The sequence below is a fragment of the Daphnia carinata genome, chromosome 1 (assembly GCF_022539665.2).
Source record: "Daphnia carinata strain CSIRO-1 chromosome 1, CSIRO_AGI_Dcar_HiC_V3, whole genome shotgun sequence".
NCBI lineage: Eukaryota > Metazoa > Arthropoda > Branchiopoda > Diplostraca > Daphniidae > Daphnia > Daphnia carinata.
The window spans coordinates 3,292,987-3,306,944 of NC_081331.1; the positions used below are offsets into that span (position 1 = coordinate 3,292,987).

Below are 13,958 nucleotides of genomic sequence, written 5' to 3' on the forward strand. Positions count from 1 at the left end.
CACATACACACACAACACTGTATAAAAACAAATACAAATAATAACAAATCAGCATGCCTGTGTTGACAACTCATGTGCAGAAACGTTAATTTCCAGAGGTTCTTTTACCACACTCGAATGGTAGGAAAGAAATCGACACAAACACGAAACTAGTACGAAAAATCAACGTTTTCAGACAACTTATTTTTCGCATTAACTAAAAAACAGAAAAAAGATGGAAAAAAAAACTTTGTTTCGCTTCCTTATAAAGGCACCCAGCTCGGGTTTGTACCCCACAGAGAGCTAGAGAGAGAGAGAGAAGGCAAACGGATGGTATGCTGTGTATATACGCGTATTATACGAAAACTAGAGGAAAGCGAAAGAAAGAATGCCTGTGTAGTCCGCACAGCTGTTTTTTCGTCTGTCCGGCAACGAGTCATCAACGAGCTAAATCGTTTCAAACCATCAAGTAGGAAGAGTCTAATGCATAAAAACGGATATTGCGAAACGCCAATGGTCGTGATATCGTCGATTAACTATTAAACGAACGAAATAACTAGAACTTACAATCAGCGACAGCACTTACACCGACACACCCCTGTTAGATACTGAATAAGCTACGATGCCAGACTGTACTCAAATGATTCTTTTGAGGGAACGGGAACGCGCCATCACCTACTTTTCAGTTTTGTTCTATATTTTTCATTTCGCTTTTTGGATTTTCCTCCACCACTTTTTCATCATTAGCACTGTTAGGCATAGTGTACATTTTTGCCGGCGAAATAAATCAATAACAAAACACACCCAGTTCTTTGCACTGTTTACAATGTATCCTCATTGATCATGATTAAGTTCAGTGCATACTACCATCGATCGAATCGTGAACGAGACGCTGTTCGCATTTCAATTCAAAGTTCAGTTTTTCTGCATGTAAGTGATTGATGGATTTTTGAGGAAGAAAATGCAGTTTTTCCTCGTCTCAGTTCAGCTTACGTTGTTTGCTTTAGTTCTATTGCTCTTTCTGCGAATTAGCAAAACACTAAAAACTAATTAGTCCTGACGTAGAATTTTTGGTTTCGTGCATTCAATTATGATGGGACCTACGATTACAAACGAAAAATATTTAAAAAACAACAAGGAATTGTATTTCTTGCAACTAAATTTTTCAGTTCGACAACAGCTGATTCGGCGAACCGTCTGCTGTCTAAACAGAATCTCCTGAATGCGCAATTCGTCTGCGGCTTTCCCAATGGTGAAAAAAGTAAACAAACCCGAAAAGAAGAAAAGGTTTTAAACTTTTATAGCTTCCAAAGCAAGCGAATGCGTGTGAGTAGTGCACAGAGGGCGGAGCACATCAACATTCAGAAAAATAAAATGGAAAAGAAAAAGAATCTTGAGAGTCCATTTCAGCTTCTGTGTGTAGAATCGGCAGCCAAAAAGGCAACAGCCCTATATATCTAAAACTAACAAGGGCACCCTAGACTCTTTCCACTAAGCACGCAATATCGAGAGGGAAAAAAAGGGGAGGGAGCCTCTTGAGCAGCAAAGAAAAAAAGAAAAAAACACCAATCGCCTCTCTAACCCCTCCACTTGTACGAGAGCAGTCGAAGAATATAAGCGACTTGACATTGTTGTGCTGCACACATAGAGGAGCTGTATATACATAGTACATTTATAGTCAATGCATCGTATTTTTGGTATTGCTCCGACGAGTGTTATGAATCCATCCCGTGATTGTGTTCTGCCCTTCCCAAGTCCCTATGCGTCACCGCTATTGTCGCAATTGCAGCAAGAGGGCCAAGGGCCAAATGCGCGGAGGGGTATAAAGCGCTACTTGCCGGATATCCGTAAAGAAAAGAAAAAAGAAATGCGAGCGGAGTAGGGACGACGAGTCGTGAGGGCATAAAATAGATAAATAACAATCCACACATGACGAAAAGGAAAATGAGCCAGCTGCATCTATACCCACACTCTAGTCATCATAACAATAATAAAGAGTGCTGAATTCCACCCACCCCTCCACCCTGTCTATGAGACCGATCCGGTGCCAATCGGCTGTCAATGTACACGCTACATATTTATTTTACTTATTTACGTTGTTTGTGTATGTCCCAGAGATTTTGTTTATAACATAAACAATTGATATGGAAATACGTTGCGATAGCGGAGCTCGTTTGATTTCTTCCATCCGGGATACCACCAGATTAAAAAAATATATATAAAATTGGGTTGAGTATTCATCCTGATTGCGCTCATCAGGGCCTCTCGATGTATAATCAATCGAATCAACGGCAATCAGAATATTTGACAGTTTCAAAAGTTCCGAAAAATCTCAGATGGGTTTTTAGAAGGGAACCACATTCTCAAACAAGAAATGCATAAAATAGTAACAAAAAAAAAAGTATGAAAGGAAAAAAAAATATAAAAGGCTGAGAGGAACCGGATCTGCGCGGATGGAAACGAACGGCGCGGAAGAAGAAGAACAAGTTTGACTGTGCATGTAGAGAAATATTTGCTATATAGTCGATAACCCTCAATCTATTTGGCTGCTGTTCTTCCTTCGTTGATGATGGCACTCCTCTTGCCCGACTTAATGGCGCGTGTAGTAGAGCGATCATCGATGAACCGAGAAAAGAGAAAAGGCTATTCTTTTCAGTCCCTGGTTTGCCCGTAGACTTTTCCATTCGAAGAATTGCTTATTCACCATTTTCTCTTGCAATGCAGATGAAAAGAATTGACGAAAATTGTTTTCCTTGCTGCCTTTTGTATTCGCCATCATAAATTCTGTCCTAATTTCCATTCCAAATGAGTATGTTATGTTCCCCAACAGCAATTCTGCATACATTATTCCACCTTCTACCATGCTAGCTGATATTTTGTAATCGAATAAGAAAAATATAGGAAAAATTCTCTGGTGGCAAGACTTCCTTGTTTTCTAGTGTCACCAAAGATCAACATGGTCGGTTCTTCCCGGGATCACGGGGTGATCTACACCCATATCTTCCTCTTTTTTTGGACATCAATAAATGTAGCAAACAGAAAGACCAAAAGAGATGTACGTTTCTTGTCTTTTGATCTCGTCTCTTTGATCAACTGCCGTAGATGCTACACGAGACTTGCAAATGTATCACGTTGACGATCTCTATCCGTCAATATATGCAAATCCACATCTCTCTAGATGTGCAGCCACGTCAGGATGCGTACGGGATTGCATACATTTTTGAAAATAACCCCTCCTCGTGTAGTTAAAAAAAAATTAAATAATTTCGAAGTTTGATTGGAAGTCTATAATTTAAAGGCTGCTGTGCAACGAGGTTTCTCAACCGAATCCTTTGGAAAATGAGAAAAAAAGGGGAAACAAAAACGACTTGGGGAGGGATACGCTGACGGAGGCAGGCCGGATATACGTGAAGGATGAAACGACCATATAGACGAAGGAGGATGGCAACATCAGCAGAGGGAAGTTCGATCAAAGCCAAAATAAAAAAAAGGGAGATCGACTATGTTTTTCATCTCCCTTTTTATTTTGGTTCGGGACTTGCATGGCAAGCAAAGGCAAGTCAGACTTTTTCCTTCCGGAGTCGGCAGAGTTTCCGGCCGACTTCCATCCCCCTGCCCCACTACGTACTAGAATATACACATACATAGTAAAAGAAAAAAAAAAAAATAATAATAAAAAAATTTAGATAGTATTCACTGTTATCTATTGCTGTTTACTTTCAAGATGTAGAACGCAGTGGATTTTCGGTATATTACTAAAAAAAGACGAAACGCCATGTATCACTTCCGGCAAGTTCGGATAGAGAGTAAAAAATAAAAAAAAAAACTCAATTGGCACGAGAACAACACGACATTACTTCTAGCGTACCACAATTCTCCAATTACTCGTTGCCAAAAGTCTGCCTTTTTTTGATTGCATCAAAGATGTTGAAACAAAAAATGGACCAATTGATTCTGCTTCGTCCTTCAACATGCCTAATCTCAATCTATTACACGTTGCGACCCGGAAAGTAATTGAAGAAAAATATCTAGGCTACCGTATAAGATACGGGATTCAAAGTTCACGAGGATATTTGAGAGCATGAAAATAGGGCGCAATATCAAAATGAAATCCTTTTATAAAACATCTTGCATAACAGATCCCAAATTACGCAAGAAATATTTAGGTCATGGATAGCAATTTTTTTTTTTAAACAAACGTACTTTGAAAATTTTTCATTCGATACAAGCGTCGAATTAAAGACGGAAACGCGATACCTTTCCAATTCTGCGGATTTATAAAACATGAAGGTTAATGTGAAAAATAGATTTTTGGAAGTAAAACAAGCGTTTACAATATTAATTAAAGGATAACAATTAGTAAACCAAATCTCGCTGTAGATGATGGAGAAGTTCTTCTAGTTATAATTCACAAACCGTAATGGCTCGTATATCAACCAATCCATCACAGTTATAAGAAACAAATCTTGATGATGAACACACCAACAATTTTGTTTTCCGTTTAAAATTTAAGCGAGCAGTTTTGTTATTTTAAAGCATAAACAAACGCATTCTTATTTCAAAAGGGAAAGCAATAACGCACGAAAAAAAAAGAAATTTATGTTTCGAAATTTGCATACGTTATACTGGCTGGAGATAAAAAAAAAAAGGGACGAACCGTTCTATTCTATAACTCGATAAATATATAGAAGATAACGACATGCGATATAAAAGCAATCATTTTTTTTTTTTGCTGTATACTGCACAGCTCATTTCATTCGCACAGGAGGGGCGATATTGGCAGGGGGTGCCGATTGTTTATGTTGACATGAAAATAAAAGAAACAACAAAATTCTGAATCGCTATATTCAGATACGAAATTGACATTAGAACCTAACAAGAAACACAGAAAGGATCTAATTGCCGGCTAGCAAATCGAGTGTCTCTCGCATAGCCGTATACTTCATCATATCCTCGAAAATGTATTAATGGTGCGTCACTGTCGATTTTTTTTTAAAGGTTGAATAAAAAGCTCTCCTTGATTTACACAGAAGAGGAGGGTTCCCAAAATTTTCTAATGCAAGCGATTCTCAATATAGATCGAGTGAATTCTTTTAGAGACGCGTATTTATGACACACTATCGCGTTGTAGATATAAAGCGAGGGGCTTGTCATGGCCGCTGAAATAACAAAAAGCGCAACGATCCTTTTGTGTGTGTATAATAGAAATAGAGGCTCTAAAAGAATATACTAGTCCCGAATACATCAGAGAGAAAAGGGAAAAAAAATGGGAGGGAGCCTCCCATCAGCGTGATAGATATTCCCTTGTCTGCACAGGCCATCTCCTCCATGACAAATTGAGTCGCGCGACTTTCACATCGTCGAGATTGTTCAAGCTCGGCGAGACGTAGTAGCTCAAAGCCTCGCAGTCTTGTCAACTGCCACTCTATCCGATGGCTGTGCTCTATATACTGCGTGTTATGCATTTGTTTTTATATTTAGTAGATGGAATATATGTATATATATATCTACGACAACAGTGTTCTTTCTTAATAAGATTTCTCGAAAAGGCGGGCACATATCTTTCCAGCCGATCGCTACTTCTTTTATAGATGTCTTTTGTGTTCCTCCTCTCTATGTACGAAATAATTCTTGTTGAAGGCACGTATAACAAATGGAGATTACAATCTCTGCACAATTGATGAGTCTCTATAAAAATGTATCTCTATTATAAACTACGGTATTTTTTTTTGTTTCTTTATTCCAATATCTTTTGCAGATTGATGTTTATTAGTTGGACCCCCCAAAAAATGCGTAGGGACGGACGCTGGCCCAGCGGATGACAATCATACTGACTGTTACACACTAGATCGAACTCGGTGGCTATTTGCTGGGAGGGTTTCTTTTTTTTTAGTCCGTTTGCTATAAAAGTCTATCCGGGGGATATAGCAACGAGCGTGGGAGAAGGTCATTTTTTATCCCGAACGAGCCATTATATATTTTTCGCAGTCAAGAGCAAAGTGAAAGAGCGCCATGAATCCTAGATTCCTATTGGATGACTATAGTATCCACTCTATGCGTATATTTCTAGCGGAATCTTTCAGGCGCATCTCTTTATTATGGCCAGCACTACACAGAGAAGAAAACAGTTGCGTAGAAGTTGTGCCCTCGATCCTGATTGGTGCCCGCTGATTTTTTTTTTCTTTTGGCTTTAGTTTTCTATTTTTTGTTCGTTTATACGAGGAAAGGCAAAACGCCAGCCTTTGGATGTAGATCGTTGGGTACACTATTCAGTATGCGCAATAAAAAGATGAAAGAATAATCCCAGCGTAAATCATATGAAAATATACTTTAATTTTCATTTTTTTGTTTTCTGCCGGGGAATAGTGAAAGAGACGTAAGACATTTCAATCAACTCTTATCAATATTTTATGGTTTGAACTGCGTAACCATCGATACGGATGGCATCGTGAAACGTCCTTGAACTTGATGCTAATAATATTCTGTTGATCGAGATAAGAATACAATGATTTTCTTTATCAAGAGCATCTAAAGCCAGCGTGATTAAAGGGGTGCACGAAAAACAAGTGCAGCACAAGCTGACATCCCGTTTTTCGAGAGGGGCGAAAAAAAAAACTGGAGATTAATAGCTGATGTAACGCCCCAGTTGGTCCCTTACTGAATCTAATCAATCAAGATTGACCCATCATCAGTAGAGTTGTTGGTCCGTCCCTACACGAAAATCCCAAAAATAAAAAAAAAAGGATCCAGGCCAGCTCGTCAATTATATTCCCTTATTCTTGGAAGGGGGTATAGTTGATGAACTTAATGTGTAACCCTTTCAAAGCTAACCGTTCTACATGCACATATCACCAACAGATAATTCGATTAACAGAGAAGATCGTGACGTTGATTCATCATCCACCGTTTCACGATAATTTCATCCCAGTCCCGTTACAGGGAATTTTCACGTCACGACGAATACCCAACATACTCGGCCCGTTTTACGATAATTATTTTTTTTTTCGCCTTGATATGTTAGCAAAATAAAAATAGACGATAAAATTTGAATTTGGCGCTTCTTGTTAGGCGATGTTTATAGATTGAATTCGGAATGGTCAAATTATTTCGGCGGTGACTTTAACGTGCTGGTTCGCTGTGTCAAATATTTTAATACAACCAGTCAGTTAAACAAATTTCGACGATTTCAATCCCTTTCATCCCTATTGGTACGATAGGAGTCGTCGCATATCTACGAATATCATTTTTTACAATTTCAGTTCACCGAACGCATTTTGGGAACGAATGAAAGAATCTAAAAATTTTCAGTCGATTAAACACGGCATCCCCCCGTCCCCCTATCCTTAACACACGAATCGTTTCCAATCAATAAGAAGGGCGTTTTTCTTATTTCTGGAACAGTTTCAAAATTCAGCCCTTTTCATGGAAGAGACCTTGATATCGTTCAAGAGATTCATATTTCACACTGATCCGTCATCCTGTCTCTGCACTGAATAAAAGAAAACTGAACACCCCCCATTCGGACAAAAAAAACCTGGCAAACCCTTTTGCCTGGACGACAAGAAAAGTGGACACATATAATACAAGGCTACACACATAGATAGTCTACTGGATGTGTAGAACATAATCGGATTACAAACAGCTTGGCTATAAAACACGGACGACAACAAAGACTGCGTGATCCGTGATTTGCTATATTGCCGCCTCCCTTTTTTTTTATGTGTGTCACAACTCTTGCCGTATGACCCGATACGATTAGAGCAAACTGCATTACATAAACTACGTGCGTCTTGGTTTAGTCACGCATTTCTATTTGAAATCAGAAGTGCAGCAAATCGAAAATGCATAATTTAATTATAAAATGAAAGACAATTTTTTACGACAAAATACGCTTTTTTTGGGTAGATTTGAACGATTAGTACCTATTTTACTATTCATCACGATAATTTGAATACGGCGGTTCTTTTTATCTTCATGAATTTTTACAGTTTAGACTCTACTACTACTTCGTGCTCGGCAACTAGATAGAGGCTTTCCATCATGATCGAACATAACAAAGAACTTGCAAAAGAATAGCAGAACCATTATCGTTTTTGTTATTCGAGGAGGGGTTATTTATTGTTTTCTTGTTCCACCCTCTTTCCACGTGTTATGACAAGTCAGCTCGTCCAATGATTGAGAATGCTTTCATATACAGCTTTAGATATAGCTAGCCAGGAAACCCCATTCCGAATTCGATCTACGCCGCCTGCCAAGTTCTGTCGAATATTTTTTTTTGAAGATTTTTTTATTTCCCTCCTTTTTTTTATTGATTTTCAAGAATGAAAGAAATCATCATCCGTAAAATTCGTCAGCAGTTAGAGCCGACTCAACTGGCAAAACACGAGAAATCTTAGTTAGAAGTAATGAGGAGGAATCTTTGAAAAGCTGGAACTCACTTTGACAAAAGTAACATTAGAGGGTTAAACCACAACTTTCCTTTAAAAATCTGTTGTTAGAAGAAAGAACGTACCGAGTTCGTAAATCGATTTGCATGTCCATCATTCAAATATTTCGACGTCAGTATCGGAGCATTCCATTCAATCCATTACTTCGCCAAGTTTAAACATAATCCTTCAGCATTTAAGTTACAATTTTTTCTCTGCCAGATCAAAAATGATCCAAAACAAAAAAGTAAATGACTCGTTTTCAATAGGTTTATCAAAGTTTACTATTGTTTTCCCTGTATGGCAATTCTATCGTGTTATTTACGAAACCTGTCGTAATCTTTATTACTTTGATCTACTAGTTGATATCGTTAAGAAAAGATTGGGGGGATTTACGCTGTGTTGCACCATTTCACATTTCCAAAATTGGAATTGTTCAGATCCCAAAAACTTTTGGAAGGAAAGTAGAAACGATTGGCTATGTTGTTTTGCTAAAATAAACGTCATGGCGATGTTTAGAACAACAAGAGCAAATCTTCCTCATTCTAGAGCTATGGCGACAAAGTACATGATATTGCTATGAAACACTAACCTGATTTTGAAGTGAAAGCGATTTGACGATAATGTCTTTCAACATTCTTGCAATCCATCTACGTCGAACAGTAAATTGATATGGAAGAAGCAAACAGTTGGAAAAGTTATTACGCACTAGTTTAATCTTTCAAAGAGTTAGAAACATTGCTAAAAAACGTGATCACGAGATTAATTTCTGCTGGTGAAATGCAGTCGTCTGCAAAAGTATCTTTCAAAGTTGCTTTTTTCGCTGTTCTTTTACCTTACCTTGTCTATTACCATTTTAGCACTATTGTGAGTTCGCGCCAAAAAATCTTGTTTTGTTAGGCCGATTCGGTATAATGATAGACAGAGCACGAAGAAAAAAACCACAATTTATAAAAGAAAATAGGTTCAACTGGTTCCACATTTGTTGCAAAATGTTAGATATCAAAGTGTTTGTCTTTTATGTTTATCTCCTATCCAAGATACGTTATCATCAAGATCGAAAAACAAGTCAGAAAGTCAAACCTCATCAGGCTCTTGAATCGCAATCGTTACCGATAAGTCTAATAGCAATGGATTGACTTATTCTAACTGGCATTCTCAAAACCGAACCGTTCAAGCAACAACTGCAATTCTGAAATAACAATCTCAGTCTTATGGAATATGGAGGTCGAACTTGATTTATTGTTTTTTTGGAGCAGTTTGAAGGCATTCGGTGATATACGACAAGGAATTTTCTTTCAGCTAAGTATTAGGCTGGGTCAGGAAAATATTCAATGAAATGTGGTATCGAAGGCAGTGTATTTCTCTCTGATACGTTTTGTTTTGAAAAATCGTGGGTGTGAAACTTGTGGGAGTTGGAATATGTACCATAATGATTCCGCAAGACATAAAAATAAATGAAAAATAAAGAAATATTCGCCTTTAAGGCAGAACACATCCATTCACTACGCAATTTAAAAAACATTCATCAAAAAATGAAAACGATAAAAAAAAAATCTGCTTTTCTTCTTTAAGATGATTTTTTTTAAGAAATAAGTTTTTGCGTTTTCTTTCGCACAAGGAAATGACATTAGAGAGCAAATGTGCATCAACGTAGTCAGTTAACCCGTTTGTTTCCCCTTTAAGTAAGCCAAACATTGCCACTTATTTGCATTCGTGCACCAAATTATGCATTAAGGAAACCAATAAAAAAAAAAAAAAAAAAAAAGGGGGAAATAATGATGTGTATAGTTGCGCCGGAATTCTTTACCAACATCTTAGTTTCACCAGGAGGGCTTTCCACTACCTCACACCATTGGTCTCCACATAAAACCTTTTTTTTTAACAATTGGAAATGTGATTTGCTTTGCATTCCTAATAAAATTTCTTGGCCTGAGCCTCCTTTGTATCCCTGCAAAGGATGAAAATGAATTACTTTTAGTAACCAACCAGATATGATTAAGAATTTAAATTCAAACCTGTAAATGAAATAACCAATCATAATGACCATCTGAATGACCATAAAGACTGCGAAAATGGTAGTGGTGACACAAGGTTGATTGGTAGGACAAGCAGTGACCGGTTGCGCGGCCAAGCGTTGGGCCGTCACACTAATATCTCGTTTAATCATGTTAAGACCTTCCTTGACTTCATTCAAACTGTTTTGGACGTGATCGTAGCCGAGGGGTTGCGCAGAACCCCCCACCTGTTTGCCCTGATTTTGAACGATGGTTGCAGTACGTTGGTGAATTTCGGTAACATAAGCTCTAAACAAAACAGTAACACGGTTAGCGAACCCACTAGAAAACAATCCAAATTTTTACTTTACTTTATTTCTCGAGCTGCTCCAACAATTTCACGCTGATTAGCTAAAGCTGTTTCAACTTCGTGACGACGAATCGTATCTACGCCTGGAATTGGTCCCGTTCCACCCGTTTGCACGGCTCCTGCTACTGTAGGAAATAAATTTTGCCCATTATTTTCATTTGTGTTCGTGACCAAAACGATATGACAGAAGGCGCGTGTTGAAAATGAAAATAAACCTTGGTTAGTTTGAATAGCTGACATTAGGCTAAGCGTGCGCTCTTGGCGGCCCACAAGGTCATCCATCTTGCGCTGAATGTCACGTAAGGCGTCAAACATTTTGCTTTGACCAGAAAAGATCTGACCCAGTTCACGTTGACTATCAGTTTCAAACCATTCCTCTGGATTTTCCATTTTGCCAGTGTCGGCTTCGTCTGGGTGAGCCTGTCGGTATCTTAATGTCACGGAAAATCACTTAAAATTAGAAGACAAGCAGAAAGTCAAGCAAGACAAAGGAATGCTTACTCGTCTTTTTGTTTCTGTAGCTTATCTTGATACTCCTCGTATTCCTTTGAGAGCTTAGCACGTTCATCTTCGGCTATATGAACCCCATCTGTGGAGGCGGCATCAGGACTTTGCAAACTGTAAGTAAGGAACTTCAGCGCATCGTGATCATCTGTTTAAGAATATTCTGTTTTTAACGAAACACTTTTACAACATTGTTGCTGGATTATTACCGGCAAGTCCTCCGGTGGCAGCTGTGACACCAAAGTAACCATGCCTTGGCAAAACAACATTTTCTACCCTGAAGCACATTTCATAATCTTGCTCGTTGTTGGACATTCCGTTGTGAAACATTACCTGCATTTAAACCGATGTTCAGAAAAACTGTGCCAAGGTTACGTAAAACGAAAGCAGTTATTCATACCGAAAGAGTGTTTTGGTAATACTCGATCTTGGCTCGTACAGGGAATGGTTTGTTACGGAAATCTCTCAAACATCCAGCGAGTTGCTGTGTGGAACCATCCCTATAAATTATAATTAGAAAATTGTATTAACATTACGATCATAGTGGAAATAGCAACAAAACTTCTTACAATTGGTGTGCATAGCTTTGTGTACCATCATTTGTCATTGCCATGATGAAGGGATTGTTGTGTTTGTTGTCATTATCAAATGAATCAAAGAACAAACCAAGACCATTCCACTGATCATTGGAGCCAAACACAGGCCCCTCAACACCTTTGCTTTCAGTGTACCATAATGCCTACAAAAACAATTATGTAGTTCAATACAGAAAGTAAAGGGAGGAAAGGCAACCAAAACAGGGGAAGTTATTTAGAAACTAAGTAATAATAAACATACCAAGCCATCAGCTCCTATTCTGCCCCTGCCAGTTACCCTGAATACAAGTTCAACCTCCCACCAATCGAAATCAGTTGGTGTTCTAGTCCAAATTTGACCTAAATTTAGATTATAGGCATTTAACATAAGTTTAATGTGAATTGGGTTTACTGTTTTCATCTTCGTACCTTTCTGACTTCTAAGAGATGGTGTGATTCTGACCATTTCCTCATTGGCAATTGCATCTATAAACATTTGCAAATAAATAAGTTATTAATATGTGAAAGACAATTGATGTCGGTAAAATAACCTGGTCTTACTTCCAGTGTATCCCCAAAACGGAACACTTCCATCTTTTTGCGCCAAGTAAGGCGGCTTAAAACTGTATTTGTATTGGAAGCTCCGAAAAGGATTTTGAGCGTTGATACAGTTGAATAAAAATATGACTGCTAAACCAACAAATAATCTCCACCTGGCCGGCAGTGCCATGTTGGAACTCGGTGAGATCCCCTTAGACTTCGGGATCAGCCGAAAAGATACTTCGAAATGACAGGTACCAGACTCAGAATCTGTGACAGAGGGAAAAATGTCTAACCGACGTCTTGGCCCTTTCTTAAGAGTGGAAGTTCTTTTAAGACGAGAATGAAGCAAGGTTTGAAATATTTGATTTGAAAAATAAAATTTGAACTTTATTTGAATTTCTAAATGGATTTGCGGTTTCTTTTGATGTAAAACAGAAATAATTAGATTTAACTGTTTGCGCGCTGCTTCAAGAAGTAGGGAAGTTTTTCCTTGTTCTGTCGTTTTCTGGCTATTATACGGATGACGTGTGATTTTGAATACCGCGATTTCCGTTGTCTGGCAACGCCTTCTTGTTTTTTAAATTTTCCTTAAACATTTAAAAAGAAGTGTATCCCATTCAAAGTTGAAATTCGACAGATAAGAGTTGTCATTCAGTTGTTACAGGCCTTATTGACATGGGGAGAAAACTAGGACTTTTGCTGTCTTGCTGCATAGCCGTGATTTTTACGGTGACCGTACAGTCATACGATAAAGAATTTATCCTAACCAATACTATGAACGGATGGGAACATACGAGCATGGATTTCTTAAGCAATAGACTTGTGTGCCCAGGTTGAAATCTTGTTGATATGTGTTGTCAGTATTTTCAAATGTATAATTTGTTACTAAAAGATTATGCATTTTGTAGGAGACAACAACCAAACCTGTGCAGATGGGTATACCTGCTGCATGAGCCCTTCAGGTGATTATGCTTGTTGTCCACATGAAAATGCAGTATGTTGTGCAGATCACATCCATTGTTGTCCCAAGGGCTCTTCATGTGATACTGGCAGATGCAAAAAAGTATGACATGTCTTTAAATAACCCAGTAGCAATTTTCATAAGACATTTTAAGAGGAACTGCTTTATTCATTTGTAAAATACCTTCTGGTTCCAGGATGTTTCATCTTCAAACTCAGTGGAATTCATAACAAACATAATTCAGCAAACAAAACGTTCCATTTGTCCAGGAGATGAGTTTCGATGCCCCTTGGAAACAACTTGCTGCAAGCTCTCTGGCGGAAAGCTGTATGGATGTTGCCCCTTTGAAGAGGTGTGTATGTAGTTTTTTTGTTTTGTTTTATTCTTAATTCCTAATATGTGAAAACTTGCAATCATTGTTTCTTTAAACATATCTTATAAATTAATGAAACCAAGGCTTTGTGCTGTCCCGATGAACTTCACTGCTGTCCAAAAGGATTTGAATGTAGCACTGATGCTACTTGTATCCGTAGCAATTCTACTATGCCATTTTCAAATGATGATCTGAACTGAAGCTGTTAAACAAAACCACATACTCAAGAA

General features: G+C 38.1%; 2 protein-coding genes across 3 annotated transcripts; one reads left to right on the forward strand and one right to left on the reverse strand.

Moving 5' to 3' along the window:
• Positions 1-9,745: 9,745 nt before the first annotated feature.
• Positions 9,746-12,661, reverse strand: LOC130691723 (protein ERGIC-53-like). Of its 2 annotated transcripts, none has more exons than XM_057514703.2 (11): positions 12,413-12,661; positions 12,281-12,337; positions 12,114-12,211; positions 11,846-12,015; positions 11,677-11,776; positions 11,486-11,609; positions 11,274-11,424; positions 10,988-11,202; positions 10,774-10,894; positions 10,424-10,711; positions 9,746-10,356 (listed from the first exon to the last, which is right to left on the reverse strand). In XM_057514703.2, exons 1-11 carry the CDS (start codon positions 12,579-12,581, stop codon positions 10,320-10,322), a joined length of 1,530 nt encoding a protein of 509 aa, XP_057370686.1. In that variant the 5' UTR covers positions 12,582-12,661; the 3' UTR covers positions 9,746-10,319. The 2 variants fall into 2 exon arrangements, with proteins under 2 accessions (XP_057370686.1, XP_057370685.1); XM_057514702.2 differs by having other exon boundaries at positions 10,774-10,897; positions 12,413-12,657.
• A 271-nt stretch (positions 12,662-12,932) lies between these two features.
• Positions 12,933-13,958, forward strand: LOC130691760 (progranulin-like). Its single transcript, XM_057514745.2, has 4 exons — positions 12,933-13,226; positions 13,303-13,457; positions 13,552-13,707; positions 13,812-13,958. Exons 1-4 carry the CDS (start codon positions 13,070-13,072, stop codon positions 13,926-13,928), a joined length of 585 nt encoding a protein of 194 aa, XP_057370728.1. The 5' UTR covers positions 12,933-13,069; the 3' UTR covers positions 13,929-13,958.

Excerpts from the sequence above, each read along its gene's own strand:
- LOC130691723 (XM_057514702.2), bottom strand. The coding sequence starts at position 12,581 with ATGGCACTGCCGGCCAGGTGGAGATTATTTGTTGGTTTAGCAGTCATA. Across the intron at positions 11,203-11,273 it reads CTACAGAAACAAAAAGACGA|ATACCGACAGGCTCACCCAG; the intron begins GTAAGCATTCCT and ends CGTGACATTAAG. Across the intron at positions 10,898-10,987 it reads AGCTATTCAAACTAACCAAG|TAGCAGGAGCCGTGCAAACG; the intron begins GTTTATTTTCAT and ends TATTTCCTACAG.
- LOC130691760 (XM_057514745.2), top strand. The coding sequence starts at position 13,070 with ATGGGGAGAAAACTAGGACTTTTGCTGTCTTGCTGCATAGCCGTGATT. Across the intron at positions 13,227-13,302 it reads CAATAGACTTGTGTGCCCAG|GAGACAACAACCAAACCTGT; the intron begins GTTGAAATCTTG and ends TGCATTTTGTAG. Across the intron at positions 13,708-13,811 it reads GATGTTGCCCCTTTGAAGAG|GCTTTGTGCTGTCCCGATGA; the intron begins GTGTGTATGTAG and ends AATGAAACCAAG.